The sequence below is a fragment of the Ostrinia nubilalis genome, chromosome 18 (assembly GCF_963855985.1).
Source record: "Ostrinia nubilalis chromosome 18, ilOstNubi1.1, whole genome shotgun sequence".
Lineage (NCBI taxonomy): Eukaryota > Metazoa > Arthropoda > Insecta > Lepidoptera > Crambidae > Ostrinia > Ostrinia nubilalis.
This window is the reverse complement of record NC_087105.1, coordinates 10,104,259-10,124,669: the sequence shown is the minus strand read 5'-3', so window position 1 is coordinate 10,124,669 and position 20,411 is coordinate 10,104,259. Positions and strand designations below refer to the sequence as shown.

The window sequence follows — 20,411 nt, the reverse complement described above, 5'->3', positions numbered from 1 at the left end:
CTGTGGTAGCAGGGGGAGGGGGGGCAAGTTTCCTTCCGCCGCGCTTCACTTTAAGGCCCATATCTTCAAAACTATGGGTACTAGGGCAAGTGTGGTATCATTTTCGGATAATTAAAGGATGGCGAATTCATTTCTAGAACAAACTTTTTGCCTTTTCATACAAAAAAATTGAAATATTGAGTAAAATTCACAAAAACCAAAAAGTATTTTTTTAAATAAACGTCGTTTACTTTTAAACCACTGGAGATAATTTAATAAAAAAAATATGACCTGAAAGCTACATTTATCAGGATTATAAAAATATAACATTGTATGGTACTTTTTTCGCAAAAAGTAGGTGAAAAAAAATTTTTCTTCAGGACACAGCGGGCGAATTTTATTGCGAATCGGAAAAAAATATTTATTTTATCCATGAATTCATACTATTTGATTCATAAGCAAGCAAGGATTATTATTTTAGAATTTATTTAGAGTTGCTGGCACATCAATCTACCATAATTTGTATTTTTTCGTCAATTGATTTTGAACTCTATGTGTGAGACATAAGGTTGAAAATACAAAGGTTACGGCTGTGACCGTTTTAGTTGTTTTTTTCAGACAGCACCAGCTTCTGGACTACTTCTTGCACTTACATCTCACCATTTCCAGGCAAGCCTCGGCAGCTACGGGCAAACCGGTCCATGTAGGCTCCATCTTGCTATCGACTCTGGTCCACCCCCAACCAGTCGGGTAAAGGGAAGACTCGAGTCGGTTGCTTGCACCTGATCCTATACGCGAATCCCTTGATATACTGCCAGTAGCCAAGGCTGATACAAAGCTGCTGCTGATGTCTGGGTTATCTTATATAGGGCCTAAGCTAAGCTAGGTCTAAGCGTAGTCCACAGCGACCCATTAGGATCTTTATGCTCCGTTTTTTTTATTCCCTATCATCCAAAAAAATCCTATCCATTAGGTGAATTAAGCGTCTGAGTGAAAGCCTTCTAAGTCTTTTGATGCCGGATATGCTGACCCAAGCAGACCCATCCTTACAGTATTGATTCATGGACCCCACATGTATTCCACATGCTCGAGAGCTGTCTTCTGTTGTTAGGCCTATTTTGTGGGACATGTGGTTCGTTCCATAATGCCCAGTTTGCGTACCAGTAATTGCTTGGGCTTAGGTACCTTTTATTTCCGTTTAATGAGTTTTCTCCATGACCTTGTGTTTCCCTTTAGGAATGATTTGGAGAGGTTTATCTTATATCGTTGGAGCTTTTCCATTTAGCACTGTGCTTCTTGGATATGGCCATATTATGGCCATGAGGTATGCCGTTAGATAAAGGTAAGTATCAGTTCTGACCCAATAGGTATCGCCTCTGACCCTAGTTTCGCTAGACTGTCGGCTCTCCCATTGCATTTGATCCGTGTATGTCCAGGTATCCCACATCAGGGACACTTTCATGCCTTCCGAGTTTGTTCATCTATCTAGAATAATTCTAGACTCAACCTTCACTGAGGCGATGGCTTTTTGTTTGAGTGCTGCCTGGCTGTGGATCAGGGTGTAAATATTGCGTTTTTTACACCCCTGTTCTTTAGTGCACACATATCATAGCGTAGAATTCAGCTTGAAACACTGTAGCAAACCTCCTTAAGCGTTCACTATGTTCGAAGTGTTTACAGTAGTCGCCCGTTCCCGTTCCCAAGGCCATCTTTACAGTGGCGGCATAAGTCCTAAGGCACCCTCTGGTAACCCCCACGATTTTGGGGTTACCTACCGATTCCAAGATTGAAAGACAATGACATAGACCGCAGACTTGTTATGCAGATGCGCTAGTGAGTACTAATCTGTGCGACATGTGTCACCCTCTGATGCTTGGCACCCGGGGCGTTCTTTGTCTTCGTGACTTTGAGCTATCAGTAAACCAGATTAGGCTGTTCTGTTGGGATTTTGGTCCTCTTTTTAGTCATCCCTTGTTCAAGATCTATCCACTTACTTATTAGATCAATCCAAGGGGTTCGCGTTAGGATTAGTTGCAAGCAACCGACTCAGTCTTCCCTTTACCCGACTGGTTGGGGTGGACCAGAGCCGATAGCAAGATGGAGCCTACATGGACCGGTTTTCCCGTAGCTGCCGAGGCTTGCCTGGAAATGGTGAGATGTGTATGAATGATGTAAGTGCAAGAAGTAGTGCAGAAGCTGGTGCTGTCTGAAAAAAACAACTAAAAAGGTCACAGCCGTAACCTTTGTGCTAAAAATATCTCCCGTACTATGATTGTGAAACCTCATTTTCCTCACACTTACCTTTCCGTTAAATCACTGGTACAATTGTACGTAGAAATAAAAGTGTTAATTAAAATAATAATAATCATTAAGACGTTTAGACAAATTAAAGTTCTTTATATAGTGCTTTCTTCTTATGATATTTTCAATATTAAAATGTATTTAAGCTATTTTCAACCTTATGTCTCACACATAGAGTTCAAAATCAATTGACGAAAAAATACAAATTATGGTAGATTGATGTGCCAGCAACTCTAAATAAATTCTAAAATAATAATCCTTGCTTGCTTATGAATCAAATAGTATGAATTCATGGATAAAATAAATATTTTTTTCCGATGCGCAATAAAATTCGCCTGCTGTGTCCTGAAGAAAAAATTTTTTTCACCTACTTTTTGCGAAAAAAGTACCATACAATGTTATATTTTTATAATCCTGATAAATGTAGCTTTCAGGTCATATTTTTTTTATTAGATTATCTCCAGTGGTTTAAAAGTAAACGACGTTTATTTAAAAAAATACTTTTTGGTTTTTGTGAATTTTACTCAATATTTCAATTTTTTTGTATGAAAAGGCAAAAAGTTTGTTCTAGAAATGAATTCGCCATCCTTTAATTATCCGAAAATGATACCACACTTGCCCTAGTACCCATAGTTTTGAAGATATGGGCCTTAAAGTGAAGCGCGGCGGAAGGAAACTTGCCCCCCCTCCCCCTGCTACCACAGGGGGGGCTCCCGATGTCTACCGACGGAAATCCACTCAGGAGCACCCAAAGAACCACTGTTGCAAAAATTAGCCTTCTATACCAAAGTGGAGGGGTTCTTGCACTAAATTCCCTACTACAAGAAGGACGTATCTTTAGAAGGATTAATGTGTTTTCCTAAACTGATGCAGCACAATGGCTTAGTAATTCCCTTATTTGCTAGCACATAGTACTGTTTTGGGTAATTTCCCTTTTCAGAGTATTCTTCGAAGATGTAGAGATGAAACGGATATCCGGTAACTATCCGGTAGGCCGGATATCCGGCCTAAATTTACTATCCGGCCGGATACCGGATAGTAACTCACTATCCGGCCGGATACCGGATATTAAAAAACTACGACAATTTCCTATTAATAAAATGAAATACATTAATCTTTGAGGTAAACATCAATAAAATGGATTATAATAATAACGGCTTTTATTTAAAGTCCAAAAAGTTACATAAAGCCATATTAAGGCCTTTAAAAAACCTAATTTCTTATTCTGGGCTATTCACTCTAATGACGAATACCTACATAAATAGTAAATATCTGTTAAGGGCCGATTTTTTAATCGTCGGATAACTTTAAACCGAACAATAAAATTGTCATTTTGACATGTTTCTTATACTAAAACTGTCAATGTGCCAAACTTATTCTTTAGTTAAGTTATCCGACGACTGAAAAATCAGCCCTAAGTCGAAATATTGCCAAATAAAATAGGCGATCTTTTTTTCACTGATGGATGGTCTGATGTCATTATGCAGTTCAGTCAGATTACGCTGCAAGTAAACTAATTTAAGGACGTCATCCATTTTGGTCCAAAATCAAAAGTGCCGGCCAAAAAATAAAAGTGCTGTATTCTGATAGAGCACATGGCATTTTTAAATGGCTTGGCATGGCTTTGGTGCCATAGTAACAAATGCTAAGACGGACGTGTTCTATCAGAATACAGCACTTTTTTTTGTTGGCCGGCACTTTTTATTTGGACCAAAAATGTATGGATCGTGGATGATGTCCTTTTTGCTATTCAATCACACACTCACACACACAACTGATCTATTACAAACATTTTATGACCTGACTTATGTATTTACCTGTGATTTCACAATAAAAACAATTTGAATTTGAATAAAACCAATGACAACCGAAATCGCCCGAATTGACCTGCCCCATAGACAGGTGGCAAAATCTGTCTTTCTATTCGGACTGATCGATTTTCGAAAAGTGTGACTAGTCTAGTCTACTAATGGACCCACTGATCGCGTTCCAAGCACCTAAACTCGTCACGACATGCAACGAGACAATGGGCCAACTATCCGGCCGCCGGATATCCGGCTATCCGGCCTAGCAGCTGGCCGGATATCCGGTATCCGGTATCCGGCCAAACAACTATCCGTTTCATCTCTACATTAAATTACCTGGAATGATTGCTAATGAACAAATAATGCCTATTGCTGACAAACATTCATCTGCGTTCTCAGAATTATTCAGCCCTTAGAAACGTTTACTGGGTACGCTAAGAATATCGTCAGGTTAACGCCCTTTAGAGTGCGATTGGTCAAGTACCTCATCAGAATAGAGGAACAATGAGCGGATGATAACCTTATCTACACTCGATGCAGGAGAGGGGGAGGCGCCGGAAACTCACGACTCAACATGGCGGCTTCTCGGAACATGCGCAAACGCATCTCTTCAGCAAAGAAAATTGAGAGATACCCTTTGTACGTCTTTGCACTTGTCATTGACTTATTTATTCCGCTTATCTTTTCTTATCTTATAGAAAGTAGTAGTCATTGACGTATTATCTACTGTTGTAACAGTATGTAATCTAAGGAATTGTGACAAATAATTCCATAATCGTGCAAGATATTCTGTAACATTTTATTGACCTGGCAACAGTGGCAACAATCAAGCCATTTTACGTTTATTTCAAGTAACATTTTACTCCGACAAGTTGGGCAACTAGTAAATGATAAATTCCCCTCATTCACAAAATATGAAGGTTACAATTTAATCGATGTCTGACATTACATTTCAGTAACATCAATAATTATATCTTCATTCGTTATCCAAGGCAAAGCACAGGACAAGTTAGATGTGATTGTTGTGTTCTTCAGATTGTTGATTACTTGTGCGATTGTTTGACATGCGATCTTGACATTCTTCTCTTGGGTCTGGCGTCTCCAAAATAATACCAAACCCAAACCATCGCTATCTTCCTAAAACCATTCACAAGCATGTAACGAACGATGTTGAGCGATGACGGGACGGCTAGTTATTGATGTAAAATTACGTCTGGGAGCTTGTCGTTTCCTTTGATGAACATTAATTATTCTTTATCTATGTCCAACATGTTGTTGCTCCATCGCAGGGTTCATAGGTCGGGTCAATACGGTCGGAGACGTAAATAACATGCATTTCCTCTAAAAAAGTAGCAGACGAAACATTCCTGGAAATTTTCGATTAAGTTTTCTTTTTCTCGTAAGCATGCATGTCTTAGATGACGTAAAAGAATCCCGACTATTCTGGAGATCATTAACAGAAATAGTTCGGTGGACTGGAATTCCAATTAATGGAACTGTCACTTCCACACAAAGGATTCTGACTTCACAAGTTATAAGCTGTTTGCAAACATTACAGCATTATCGGATATTATGTAGAACCGAGACGTAACGCATTTAAATTATTCAAACCAGTTTTGGAATAAAGTGGGCGAATATTGGGCGCCATTTTGAAAGTTATTTATCGAGACGAATTCGCGTAGGTGTGTTACAAATTCTTATCTAGTAGCAGGTATAATGGACTGGTGGAATTCACGATTTGTTATGAGGAAAATGACTTGTTTTCGTTAATTTATAAAATTAAAATAGCTATGACATTATGCATTGAATTCCATAAATTGTGGTCATAGGTTTTTATGAGAGATTGTGCGAATTATTACTATTGTATGAAGTCATTTCCATTTCAAACGAAAACAAACTTGGTTGTCATATTTGGACGTTTTTCGAGGATTTATACCCAAATAATTGGTAGGTAGTTCACCTGTGCTCCAGAGGTGGGCAAAAAACCTGTCCCACGCAGCATCGGCCGCGAAGGACGCATGTTTGCGTACGCGCATCAGTCTCTCTCGCTCTAATTTTAATCTCTCTTTCGCGCGCTCTTTAAAACTGCTTTTATTGCAATCAGGTCCAGTTGGCAGGCTGGATTGGCTTCTGAAGAATGATGAATATGAATATTGATAAAATGCTAATATATCTCGCTGTTCTTGATATGGCAATGGAATGTTTTTAACTAGATAACTACGCTCTACTCTCTAGCTAGATCATAATTATGATGGAAACCTGTTTTATCTATAAACAAATTGTACACTACAATATTGTTCTAGGTTATAATGGAGATTATGTATGTTATAACCATATTGATATCTGGTGGCATATAAGTTTACCTAGTTGGTTAGATAAAACTGCATTTAATTTTGTATCATATTACACCTTGTAGTTATTTTCTTCATTTTTTTTGAGACTGAAGGTCAAGTATATTATTAAATAAGTGTCTATCATTATTTCATTTATTTCCATCTCAAAAGTACAAGACAATAAGTTTTGAATTGGCAAAATGGTTCTTATTGCATGTGGCAGAAGGGTATCCAGCTCAATGTATTACTCATGATATGCTTGTGAACAGAATGACCTAAGGGCAGGTTTACATGCAAGGCAAGCATTATTTAGTTATGAAATAAATATTACATTTAAAAGGCTACTAGATTTATGAAATAGGTATCCTAAACTTCTAATATCAATCCACAATATTATGCATGAATAAGATAAGGTAAAAATAATACTGAATCCCTAGTTGACAATGTTTAATTTGCTACCGTTTATAAATTTTCACATCATAAAATAGTGGAAAAACTGGAAAACTATTTGAAGAGAACTAAGAGCTTATCAATGTTATCTCTTTGACATTCTTTAGTTATTTAATCAAAATATTTGCTACAGACACTGGGTCGCGCAGTACATAACCAATGTTTCTATTTGCTATCTATGAATCAGTTCACTCATTTTTATCAGTTACATAGAACTTTAATCAAAATACTCAACTAGATGACTGAACTTCAGTTAGAAACACCAACTATTTGCAGTGTTAGTCATTTCAAAGCGTGGTTAAGGAATGGTACAAGCTGCAGTTTTACACCAGGCAATAAAAAGTATCTTTACCGAAGCTCTCAGTCAGTTTCAGCATAACCCCGCCGATGTGCATATCTCCTTTCACGACCATGGTGCGCTTTTCGTTTAGATCAGTGACGTAGATCGTGAGGTTCCACGACCCATCGCCGACAATTTCGCCGTCCGCCAACATTTTGCACAAGTTCAATTACACTTTACACAGTAAATGTCACTTCCGAAGGAGCATCGCGATCAAAACAGGATCCAACTGACGTCCGATCGGCACGCGCGGGTTGACTCGACTGAAGTTGGACGGATGTATCGCAAAGTCCACGAATACGAGTCACGACCAAAGAGCATAAAAGAGTAAGAGACGGCACTCCATAGATATTTTTTGAGCTCACGCACACATATGCATTTTAGAGAACGACCCGCAAATCTTTACCAACCGCACAAACCAGTGGGTAGACACTTCTCATACAAAAACTAGTCTCTATATGTAGCAATTGATATACAACCTTATCCCTTAAGCAATAAAGTGCATTTTGGATTGATTTCACTATAGCAGGGGAACCCGCGGATCAATACCACCATACTAAAAATAATTGTTAGTGTCCTTATGTTGGTAGAATTGTTAGTTTGACAAATGAAAAAAAATGTCTGTCAATTGAGTTTGAGTTTTTAACCGGCGAATTGATTCGTGTGAAGTTATTTTCTCAGATTTGGTGCAATATTACTGTAAATAAACTTTTCTGTCGTTTACGTTGAGTTGATTAAGTTCCTCCGTATCGGGCGTGATAAAGTTTGCTGTTCAGTGTTATGATATTATTCGTGCCGTGTGGGGACGGCCGTAAAAGAATACTTTTCCCCACCGCCCACAGGAGGCGTGTCGTAAGAGGCGACAAACTCCTGTAGCACCGGACGGGCAGCAGCGTCTGCGTGCGAAACCAAGTAAAAAACTGCGATCGCCAACCCGCCTGCCAAGCGTGGCGATTAGGGCAAAACCCTCCAAATGGTGGCACAAACAAAAAAACGGCCCCTAGTCCCCGGCGGCCCCACTATCCCGGACCACGGTAGCGGTCACGGTAACGGTGGGGCAAGGGGTGCGAAGAATCCCCGGGGGATGCCAAGCTACCAACACCGACGACCTCTGGCCCTGGCAACCTATAACGCTCGCACACTGCGTACAGACGTGAAGCTAATGGAACTCGAGGAAGAATTGAGCAGGTTACGGTGGGATATCGTAGGATTATGTGAAGTCCGAAGAGAGGGAGAGGACACCATAATTCTCAAATCCGGAAACCTGCTCTTTAACCGGGAGGGCGACCAGCAGTCCCAGGGTGGTGTCGGGTTTATCGTCCACAAGTCCCTTGTCAACAACGTGGTCCAGATCGAGAGTGTTTCGGCGAGGGTAGCGTACCTGATACTCAGAATCACCAAACGGTATTCGCTGAAGGTCATACAGGTATACGCACCGACCACGGAACACCCCGACGACGAAGTGGAGACTATGTATGAGGATATTTCCAGAGCCATACATAGCTCCCGGTCCCATTTTACCGTTGTGATGGGGGACTTCAACGCGAGGCTAGGTAAACGAAGCGATAATGAGCCGAAAGTGGGGCAATTTGGGTATGGAGAGAGGAACGCACGTGGCCAACTGCTGGCTGGCTTTATGGAGAAGGAGGGCCTCTTTATGATGAACTCCTTCTTCAGAAAGCCAAAACAGCGAAAGTGGACATGGCTGCATCCCAATGGCGCTACAAAAAATGAGATAGACTTCATCTTGTCGACGAAGAAGCATATATTCAATGATGTCTCTGTGATCAATTCGGTCAAAACAGGAAGCGATCACCGAATGGTAAGAGGCACATTGAATATCAGACCCAAGCTCGAGAGATGTCGACTGATGAAGTCTACGCTCCGCCCAGCGCCCATCCAACTCCAAAACCCCGAAAGCTTTCAGCTCGAGTTGCAAAATCGTTTCGAATGCCTAGGAGACTGCGAAAATGTGGACGAATACAATGACAGGTTCGTGGAAATTGTCCAAACGACTGGGTCTAAGTTCTTTAAAACCCGTCGTTCAAAAGGAACCAAAAAGATCTCTGACCTCACCAATCAACTCATGGAAGAGAGACGGAACTTGGTTTTGCAGTCCTCTGAAGATGCTGCTCAGTATCGGCGCCTTAACAGACAGATCTCCAAGTCTTTGACTCGCGACCTACGCCAATTTAATACAGACCGTATGTTATCTACTTACTTGAAATATTAGATCTATTACAAATCTATTATTCATTAAAAACAACCCTATGTGATGAAAATGTAAATGTACTTTCAAAACTGGTAAATGCATGAACCAGGGCATTGACACTGGTTGGAGAGAAATTATAGGCTTTGTTTAATTAATACCTATTTCATTTTAGGCTTCTACTGATAATGGAGAGTAGAAACAACAAGAAGTGCGTTATTTGTAATAAGAGGCGAAGTCGTGGTGGATCACCCTTACTTTTGAGTAGGTTTCCTCTGGATTCTGACCGGTAAGTTTCTAATAACACTCATTTATTACAAGATAATTTTACTGATTGTGTAAACTTAAAGGCTGGGATTAATATTTTTAATCATAGTTACAGTAATTAACCATAACCAATTTTTAATTTCAGTATTTTGTTTCGTACTCTGTAAATGAATTGCATAACAATACTAAAAGAAATTAGTTGATGAATACATTTCAGTTTGTTATTCTTTTTCTTTTCTAATAGGTATTTCTTATTTCAGTTGTCGAATGTGGGTTAAAAATGCTGGCATAGAAGACTTAGCATATGTACCTATTGAAAAGTTACACCAACTGAAGTTTGTTTGTGGTGGGCACTTCACTCCTGAATCCTTCAATGCCAAAGGAACTCGGCTGAAGAACTCAGCTATTCCAACACTGGAATTGAGCAATCCCATCTTGCCAGATGAAGTTTTGACAGAGTTTCCTCTTCATGTAAAAGACTCCAATAAAGAAAACCTCAAGACAGGTATGATGATGACTTCAATTATTTTTTTTAAATTTAATTTACTATCTATCAATTTTTCTGAATTATTTAGATGTCTTAATTAATTTTCTTTGGTTTCCAAAACAAACCAACCGAATGCAATTTAACAAGGTTCTTTCTTTGTAACCACAAACATGTGTTGTATGCTTATCAATAAATAATATATAATTTCAATTATTAATTATATCTATACTTTGTTACAGTTCTTTATGATCATTCATATTGCATTCCAAAGAAGTCAAATCCAGTTGAACGAGGTATGTTTATCTAAAATTATACTAATAATATAAAAAGGAAATATTTAATTGTTTGTTTGTATTTGATCGGCTCCGTAACTCGAAGCCAAGATAGCCTAAAGTGCGGGTTAGAACCCCACAGCTTGAATATTGTAGTAAACCCACTCGTAACACAATTTAGCTTAGAATGTATGTTGAGTTAGAGGGACTTTAGTAATTTGTGTAATACAAATTCTTCAAAAAAAGTACCGGACCAATTTGAAAAATTTTAGGCAATCTACATTAATTAGCCAGGTCAGCTAGTTTAATAATATTTATAAGCTAGTAATTTTTAATGTGAGCAAGACATGTACTAGACTGATTGTACCCTAAAGTTGGGTAAGAACATGACATTTTATTACCCAATTCACATTTCATTATCTGCTTTCAGTTCCCCTTACAACTACAACCAAACAACTAAATTCAACATGTTTGGGAGCTGTGGATATACCAGATTCTGGTATTTCTGCGAAAACAACTTTTGAACCTCTTCCTTCTACTTCCAATGCACCAGAACATATGACCTATAAACCCATTACTCATGGTAAGTGTACAAACTAATTATTTACCTTCTAAAATATGCCTTCCCTCAAACTAAAGAATGCCACCCTGGATGCGTTCTGCAGTCTGCAGTCAGGTCAAAATGAACTTATATGTACAACATTCTAGGTTTCTGTACATTTTATATTAATGCGATTTGACCGTGCGGATACGAACAAAGAACGCAAAGCACACGTGACTGATTGCCTTATCACGACCACTTACAGATTGTCTTGACATACCCGCAGACCGCATCCAGAATGCAGAACATTAAAACCTCTAAATGCCTTTAATTTAATATTATGTCATTGTTATTGAAGGTGGGCCCACGCTTCATATTTTATGAGAAGAGCTATCATTATCCTGTCTTTGCATTTTTTTAAAACTTGATAATGATTGATTGATTTGGAAATAATATGTTTCATAAAACAACAAAATAAATTTTAAACTAATTTGCATATCATATTTATAATATTTCAGATGATAAAAACATTTGCCATCAAGATGCACAGGCAGAAATATTAGTCCACAGTTATAAAAGACCTAAGAAAAACATTGAAATGAAAGGTAAGATAAAACATACCTAATTTAAAAAACTAAGTAAAATTGCTGATTAATTAACCAATATTCAATTCAATTTGCTTTAATGTTGTTTTTTTTACTAATGGAAATGTTTTTATTACAGACACTTCATCAACATTTACAATTAAAGAAAAGAGGCTTTGGCGACAGTTACAAAATGCAAAAAAAACAATAAGGAATATAGCGAAGTCAAGAGTGAATTTAGACAAGTTAGATTCGGAAGTGCTGACATCGTTAGTAAAGGATGTAGTGCAGAATAACAAAAAAAAGTCACAAGGAAAAAGGTGGACTTTAGCCAACAAAATATATGCTTTGGCTATATTTAAACGGTCCCCTAAAGCATACCGCTATATGCAAAAGCTGTTTACGCTACCAAGCACTAAAACGCTCCAAAGGATTTTAAAAAATATACCAATGGAGCCTGGTATAAATAAAAATATAATTGATATGTTAGAGGCAAAAGCATCAAGTATGCCAAAGGAAAATAAATATTGCTCGTTAATATTTGACGAGATGGCGTTAAAGAAACGGATAATTTATAACGAAATTGCTGATAAAGTGGATGGCTACGTGGATTATGGAGAGGGCGAGAACATGGGACGAGAAAAGAAAATTGCAGACCATGCGTTAGTGTTTATGATACAGGGTGCTAAACATAAATACAAACAATATATTGCGCACTATTTTGTGGAAGGCACAATATCAACAGCAAAACTGGCAAAAATTATATCGGACATCATCAAAAAATTAAAAGAAATCGGATTTATGGTTCTAACAACAGTTTGTGATCAGGGATCTACAAATATAGGAGCTCTTAACATGTTAAAAAGAAACTGTGGACAAGGCATAGATAGCAACTTTTTCTCTGTAAATAATGACAAAATTTTTATAATCTATGACATCCCTCACTTGTTCAAATCATTACGAAACAATTTCTTTAAAAGTGGAAATATGTCTTTCGATGGAAAAATTGCACAATGGAGGCATTTGGTAGTTGCAGAAGAACACAACAGAAATTTTTTAAATTTTAAAAAACTGAATAGTACCATTGTAAATCCAACATTCAAAACTAAGATGAGGGTGAAGTATGCTGCGCATGCTCTGAGTAATACCGTGGCAGCTATTTTAAAAATGATGGCATGGAAAGAAGTTTCTGATTGCAATGATACAGCATTTGTGATTGAACAGTTAGATAAACTATTTGATTGTACAAATGGTCCATCATCTTTAAATGACGTAAAGAAAGGGATCCGGGAAAATGTTTCCACATCAAGTAATCACATTGAGTCTTGGACCTTTTATACTGATAAGTTAAAAACCATAAAATTTATAACAGCAGAAAACACGATACTAAAAAATGTTAAATGCGTAAAGGGATATCAAATATCTATCAAATCCTTAAACGATATTTGGGAAAAGTTAAAGAATGAAGGGTTTAAATATATGAACCTTAGACAGTTTAACCAAGACTCTCTGGAAAACTTATTTGGAATCATTAGGCAACACAGTGTAACCAATAGAAATCCCACTATCACGCACTTTACTGCAGCGCTTAAAACAAGCATGGTTACTGGGCTGAAAGTGCCTCATAGCAGAAGTGCTAATTGTGAAGCAGACAACAATAAACATATGCTGGAATATAAAGACATTTTAAAAACTAATTTAAAAACAACAGAAATAAAAATTAATGTTCAAGATTCCACAGACACTGAATTTTATCCTGTGTTGTCTATCCCGGACCCTGAAAACTTAGAACAGCCCATTGAAAATTTGTGTAGCCTTGAAAACCAACCAGTAGTATATGTAAGCGGGTATTTAGCTGCCAAACTATTACAGAACAGTTCTTGTTTAATTTGTGAAGAGTGTTTGAGCGTGAAAACTCCTGTTGACAATGATTTGTATGCATATATATCTCTTCGCGAATGGTGGCATGATAAAAAAAGTCTCGTTTATCCAACAATTCAATTATGTACCACCGTAAATGAAGCTAAACAATTTTATCATGACCATATTGCCGACCAGATATATATGGAAAATGTTGGAAAATTCATTTTCTTAATGTTGAGTACAAATTGTAATTTTAGTTGGTTTAAATGTCAACAACATAATAAAGAAATTTATGATAAGATGTTTAAAATATTAAGTTACCTTTTTCTAAGAAAAAGTTGTAAAATCATTAATGACAGCTTCATAAAAAGTGAAAACAATTTTGCTGACAAAAGTAAAAAAGCACAGCAACAAAGCATTGAAAAGTAATCTTGAGGCTGAGGTTCGATCAGCTGATAAGAAAATTAAAGATGTTTATAAATAAAAATCCTATTTTTTTTTAGAAAAAGTTGTGAAAATAAAAGTTTACAAAATTATCATTTCTGTACTTTGTTATAATATTCAATAATTCCTCATGCCTACAACTGCTATGTCATGTTCAATACTTATTGTAATATACCTATTTTATTTCGAAATAAATAATTTACGTTACAAAACTTCGTTTTACTTACACATAGTATAAAATAAAAATAGTAATCATTAAAATATTGGAAGGTTCCTATACTAGATATCGATATGCAATTACAACCCTAGCAAAGTATCGATAATCGATAAGTTATTACGAACGTCACTAATACTGTCAGAAAATAAGGCATTATGTTGGTAGCTCCGCCTGCAGTTTGTGCGGTTGGTAAACATTTGCGGGTCGTTCTCTAAAATGCATATGTGTGCGTGAGCTCAAAAAATATCTATGGAGTGCCGTCTCTTACTCTTTTATGCTCTTTGGCACAAACTACAGGCGGAGCTACCAACATAATGCCTTATTTTCTGACAGTGTTAGTGACGTTCGTAATAACTTATCGATTATCGATACTTTGCTAGGGTTGTAATTGCATATCGATATCTAGTATAGGAACCTTCAATATTTTAATGATTACTATTTTTATTTTATACTATGTGTAAGTAAAACGAAGTTTTGTAACGTAAATTATTTATTTCGAAATAAAATAGGTATATTACAATAATTATTGAACATGACATAGCAGTTGTAGGCATGAGGAATTATTGAAAATTATAACAAAGTACAGAAATGATAATTTTGTAAACTTTTATTTTCACAACTTTTTCTAAGAAAAAATAGGATTTTTATTTATAAACATCTTTAATTTTCTTATCAGCTGATCGAACCTCAGCCTCAAGATTACTTTTCAATGCTTTGTTGCTGTGCTTTTTTACTTTTGTCAGCAAAATTGTTTTCACTTTTTATGAAGCTGTCATTAATGATTTTACAACTTTTTCTTAGAAAAAGGTAACTTAATATTTTAAACATCTTATCATAAATTTCTTTATTATGTTGTTGACATTTAAACCAACTAAAATTACAATTTGTACTCAACATTAAGAAAATGAATTTTCCAACATTTTCCATATATATCTGGTCGGCAATATGGTCATGATAAAATTGTTTAGCTTCATTTACGGTGGTACATAATTGAATTGTTGGATAAACGAGACTTTTTTTATCATGCCACCATTCGCGAAGAGATATAATATGCATACAAATCATTGTCAACAGGAGTTTTCACGCTCAAACACTCTTCACAAATTAAACAAGAACTGTTCTGTAATAGTTTGGCAGCTAAATACCCGCTTACATATACTACTGGTTGGTTTTCAAGGCTACACAAATTTTCAATGGGCTGTTCTAAGTTTTCAGGGTCCGGGATAGACAACACAGGATAAAATTCAGTGTCTGTGGAATCTTGAACATTAATTTTTATTTCTGTTGTTTTTAAATTAGTTTTTAAAATGTCTTTATATTCCAGCATATGTTTATTGTTGTCTGCTTCACAATTAGCACTTCTGCTATGAGGCACTTTCAGCCCAGTAACCATGCTTGTTTTAAGCGCTGCAGTAAAGTGCGTGATAGTGGGATTTCTATTGGTTACACTGTGTTGCCTAATGATTCCAAATAAGTTTTCCAGAGAGTCTTGGTTAAACTGTCTAAGGTTCATATATTTAAACCCTTCATTCTTTAACTTTTCCCAAATATCGTTTAAGGATTTGATAGATATTTGATATCCCTTTACGCATTTAACATTTTTTAGTATCGTGTTTTCTGCTGTTATAAATTTTATGGTTTTTAACTTATCAGTATAAAAGGTCCAAGACTCAATGTGATTACTTGATGTGGAAACATTTTCCCGGATCCCTTTCTTTACGTCATTTAAAGATGATGGACCATTTGTACAATCAAATAGTTTATCTAACTGTTCAATCACAAATGCTGTATCATTGCAATCAGAAACTTCTTTCCATGCCATCATTTTTAAAATAGCTGCCACGGTATTACTCAGAGCATGCGCAGCATACTTCACCCTCATCTTAGTTTTGAATGTTGGATTTACAATGGTACTATTCAGTTTTTTAAAATTTAAAAAATTTCTGTTGTGTTCTTCTGCAACTACCAAATGCCTCCATTGTGCAATTTTTCCATCGAAAGACATATTTCCACTTTTAAAGAAATTGTTTCGTAATGATTTGAACAAGTGAGGGATGTCATAGATTATAAAAATTTTGTCATTATTTACAGAGAAAAAGTTGCTATCTATGCCTTGTCCACAGTTTCTTTTTAACATGTTAAGAGCTCCTATATTTGTAGATCCCTGATCACAAACTGTTGTTAGAACCATAAATCCGATTTCTTTTAATTTTTTGATGATGTCCGATATAATTTTTGCCAGTTTTGCTGTTGATATTGTGCCTTCCACAAAATAGTGCGCAATATATTGTTTGTATTTATGTTTAGCACCCTGTATCATAAACACTAACGCATGGTCTGCAATTTTCTTTTCTCGTCCCATGTTCTCGCCCTCTCCATAATCCACGTAGCCATCCACTTTATCAGCAATTTCGTTATAAATTATCCGTTTCTTTAACGCCATCTCGTCAAATATTAACGAGCAATATTTATTTTCCTTTGGCATACTTGATGCTTTTGCCTCTAACATATCAATTATATTTTTATTTATACCAGGCTCCATTGGTATATTTTTTAAAATCCTTTGGAGCGTTTTAGTGCTTGGTAGCGTAAACAGCTTTTGCATATAGCGGTATGCTTTAGGGGACCGTTTAAATATAGCCAAAGCATATATTTTGTTGGCTAAAGTCCACCTTTTTCCTTGTGACTTTTTTTTGTTATTCTGCACTACATCCTTTACTAACGATGTCAGCACTTCCGAATCTAACTTGTCTAAATTCACTCTTGACTTCGCTATATTCCTTATTGTTTTTTTTGCATTTTGTAACTGTCGCCAAAGCCTCTTCTCTTTAATTGTAAATGTTGATGAAGTGTCTGTAATAAAAACATTTCCATTAGTAAAAAAAACAACATTAAAGCAAATTGAATTGAATATTGGTTAATTAATCAGCAATTTTACTTAGTTTTTTAAATTAGGTATGTTTTATCTTACCTTTCATTTCAATGTTTTTCTTAGGTTTTTTATAACTGTGGACTAATATTTCTGCCTGTGCATCTTGATGGCAAATGTTTTTATCATCTGAAATATTATAAATATGCAAATAAGTTTAAAATTTATTTTGTTGTTTTATGAAACATATTATTTCCAAATCAATCAATCATTATCAAGTTTTAAAAAAATGCAAAGACAGGATAATGATAGCTCTTCTCATAAAATATGAAGCGTGGGCCCACCTTCAATAACAATGACATAATATTAAATTAAAGGCATTTAGAGGTTTTAATGTTCTGCATTCTGGATGCGGTCTGCGGGTATGTCAAGACAATCTGTAAGTGGTCGTGATAAGGCAATCAGTCACGTGTGCTTTGCGTTCTTTGTTCGTATCCGCACGGTCAAATCGCATTAATATAAAATGTACAGAAACCTAGAATGTTGTACATATAAGTTCATTTTGACCTGACTGCAGACTGCAGAACGCATCCAGGGTGGCATTCTTTAGTTTGAGGGAAGGCATATTTTAGAAGGTAAATAATTAGTTTGTACACTTACCATGAGTAATGGGTTTATAGGTCATATGTTCTGGTGCATTGGAAGTAGAAGGAAGAGGTTCAAAAGTTGTTTTCGCAGAAATACCAGAATCTGGTATATCCACAGCTCCCAAACATGTTGAATTTAGTTGTTTGGTTGTAGTTGTAAGGGGAACTGAAAGCAGATAATGAAATGTGAATTGGGTAATAAAATGTCATGTTCTTACCCAACTTTAGGGTACAATCAGTCTAGTACATGTCTTGCTCACATTAAAAATTACTAGCTTATAAATATTATTAAACTAGCTGACCTGGCTAATTAATGTAGATTGCCTAAAATTTTTCAAATTGGTCCGGTACTTTTTTTGAAGAATTTGTATTACACAAATTACTAAAGTCCCTCTAACTCAACACACATTCTAAGCTAAATTGTGTTACGAGTGGGTTTACTACAATATTCAAGCTGTGGGGTTCTAACCCGCACTTTAGGCTATCTTGGCTTCGAGTTACGGAGCCGATCAAATACAAACAAACAATTAAATATTTCCTTTTTATATTATTAGTATAATTTTAGATAAACATACCTCGTTCAACTGGATTTGACTTCTTTGGAATGCAATATGAATGATCATAAAGAACTGTAACAAAGTATAGATATAATTAATAATTGAAATTATATATTATTTATTGATAAGCATACAACACATGTTTGTGGTTACAAAGAAAGAACCTTGTTAAATTGCATTCGGTTGGTTTGTTTTGGAAACCAAAGAAAATTAATTAAGACATCTAAATAATTCAGAAAAATTGATAGATAGTAAATTAAATTTAAAAAAAATAATTGAAGTCATCATCATACCTGTCTTGAGGTTTTCTTTATTGGAGTCTTTTACATGAAGAGGAAACTCTGTCAAACTTCATCTGGCAAGATGGGATTGCTCAATTCCAGTGTTGGAATAGCTGAGTTCTTCAGCCGAGTTCCTTTGGCATTGAAGGATTCAGGAGTGAAGTGCCCACCACAAACAAACTTCAGTTGGTGTAACTTTTCAATAGGTACATATGCTAAGTCTTCTATGCCAGCATTTTTAACCCACATTCGACAACTGAAATAAGAAATACCTATTAGAAAAGAAAAAGAATAACAAACTGAAATTTATTCATCAACTAATTTCTTTTAGTATTGTTATGCAATTCATTTACAGAGTACGAAACAAAATACTGAAATTAAAAATTGGTTATGGTTATTTACTGTATGATTAAAAATATTAATCCCAGCCTTTAAGTTTACACAATCAGTAAAATTATCTTGTAATAAATGAGTGTTATTAGAAACTTACCGGTCAGAATCCAGAGGAAACCTACTCAAAAGTAAGGGTGATCCACCACGACTTCGCCTCTTATTACAAATAACGCACTTCTTGTTGTTTCTACTCTCCATTATCAGTAGAAGCCTAAAATGAAATAGGTATTAATTAAACAAAGCCTATAATTTCTCTCCAACCAGTGTCAATGCCCTGGTTCATGCATTTACCAGTTTTGAAAGTACATTTACATTTTCATCACATAGGGTTGTTTTTAATGAAAAATAGATTTGTAATAGATCTAATATTTCAAGTAAGTAGATAACATACCCATTAAACAGAAAAGTAAATAAGAGTTTAAACTTCTGTAGAAGTTGAAACACAGCTTATTTAAAAGAGTCTCTATCTCACAAAAAACATAACACTGAACAGCAAACTTTATCACGCCCGATACGGAGGAACTTAATCAACTCAACGTAAACGACAGAAAAGTTTATTTACAGTAATATTGCACCAAATCTGAGAAAATAACTTCACACGAATCAATTCGCCGGTTTAAAACTCAAACTCAATTGACAGACATTTTTTTTCATTTGTCAAACTAACAATACTACCAACATAAGGACACTAACAATTATTTTTAGTATGGTGGTATTGATCCGCGGGTTCCCCTGCTATATAGAAATCAATCCAAAATGCACTTTATTACTTAAGGGATAAGGTTGTATATCAATTGCTACATATAGAGACTAGTTTTTGTATGAGAAGTGTCTACCCACTGGTCACGACGGTGAGGCAATCCGGGGCTTGAGCAAGCCAGCACCGATACCGATGTGAAGTCGCCTCGAGTCGACCTTTTGTAAATGAGTTACACACAAGAACCATACATTTTAATGTAACATATAGATAACTATTTAACTTAGATTACATTTGGAACACGGACAAAGAACCAAACACATCATGGGATTCTTTTTTTACACATTTATTCCCAAAAGTAAAAAAAAAACCCTGAGAAAAAACAAAAAACCCCTTTGTTGAGATTGTTGACAGCTACTGTCTACTGTCAGCTGTCATTTTGATAACTTTTTTATGACATTAAACTTTGATGATCAAAGGCAACTCTCATTATTTATAAATCCTTAATTGTAAAATGAAAGAAGAACGGTCACGCCCCATACAAAAAAAACCCAGACCCGACAGAAACGAGACATACCTCAGTTTTTTTGTCATGTCTTAATTAGTTAAATTATATATTTTTTATATTCGAAATCTATGTATAACACCAAAATATAGCCCTTTGTTTTTGTTCAGGCGTTATACAAAAACTAGTAAAAAATGCCTATTTATCACCAAAATTGGTAAATGTATGTACCTAAATGTCTATTACAGTTACAGCTGCTATGGAATGTATCTAGGTGACCTGGAGATACAGCCGGATTATACAGGATGGTTATACATATGGAACGATAAGTGATCTCACTCGATTATTTCTAAACTATACAAGATATCGA

At 35.8% G+C, this 20,411-nt stretch overlaps 1 protein-coding gene across 1 annotated transcript in view; it reads right to left on the bottom strand.

The window, feature by feature from the left end:
* The window catches only part of LOC135080714 (unc-112-related protein-like), a 47,608-nt gene extending 40,095 nt beyond the window's left edge, over window positions 1-7,513 (bottom strand). Inside the window, exon 1 of the mRNA XM_063975427.1 lies at window positions 7,221-7,513. Coding sequence (XP_063831497.1) covers window positions 7,221-7,362 — 142 coding nt within the window. The 5' untranslated portion in view covers window positions 7,363-7,513. The remainder of the gene's footprint in view (window positions 1-7,220) is intronic.
* Between the last annotated feature and the right edge of the window lie 12,898 nt (window positions 7,514-20,411).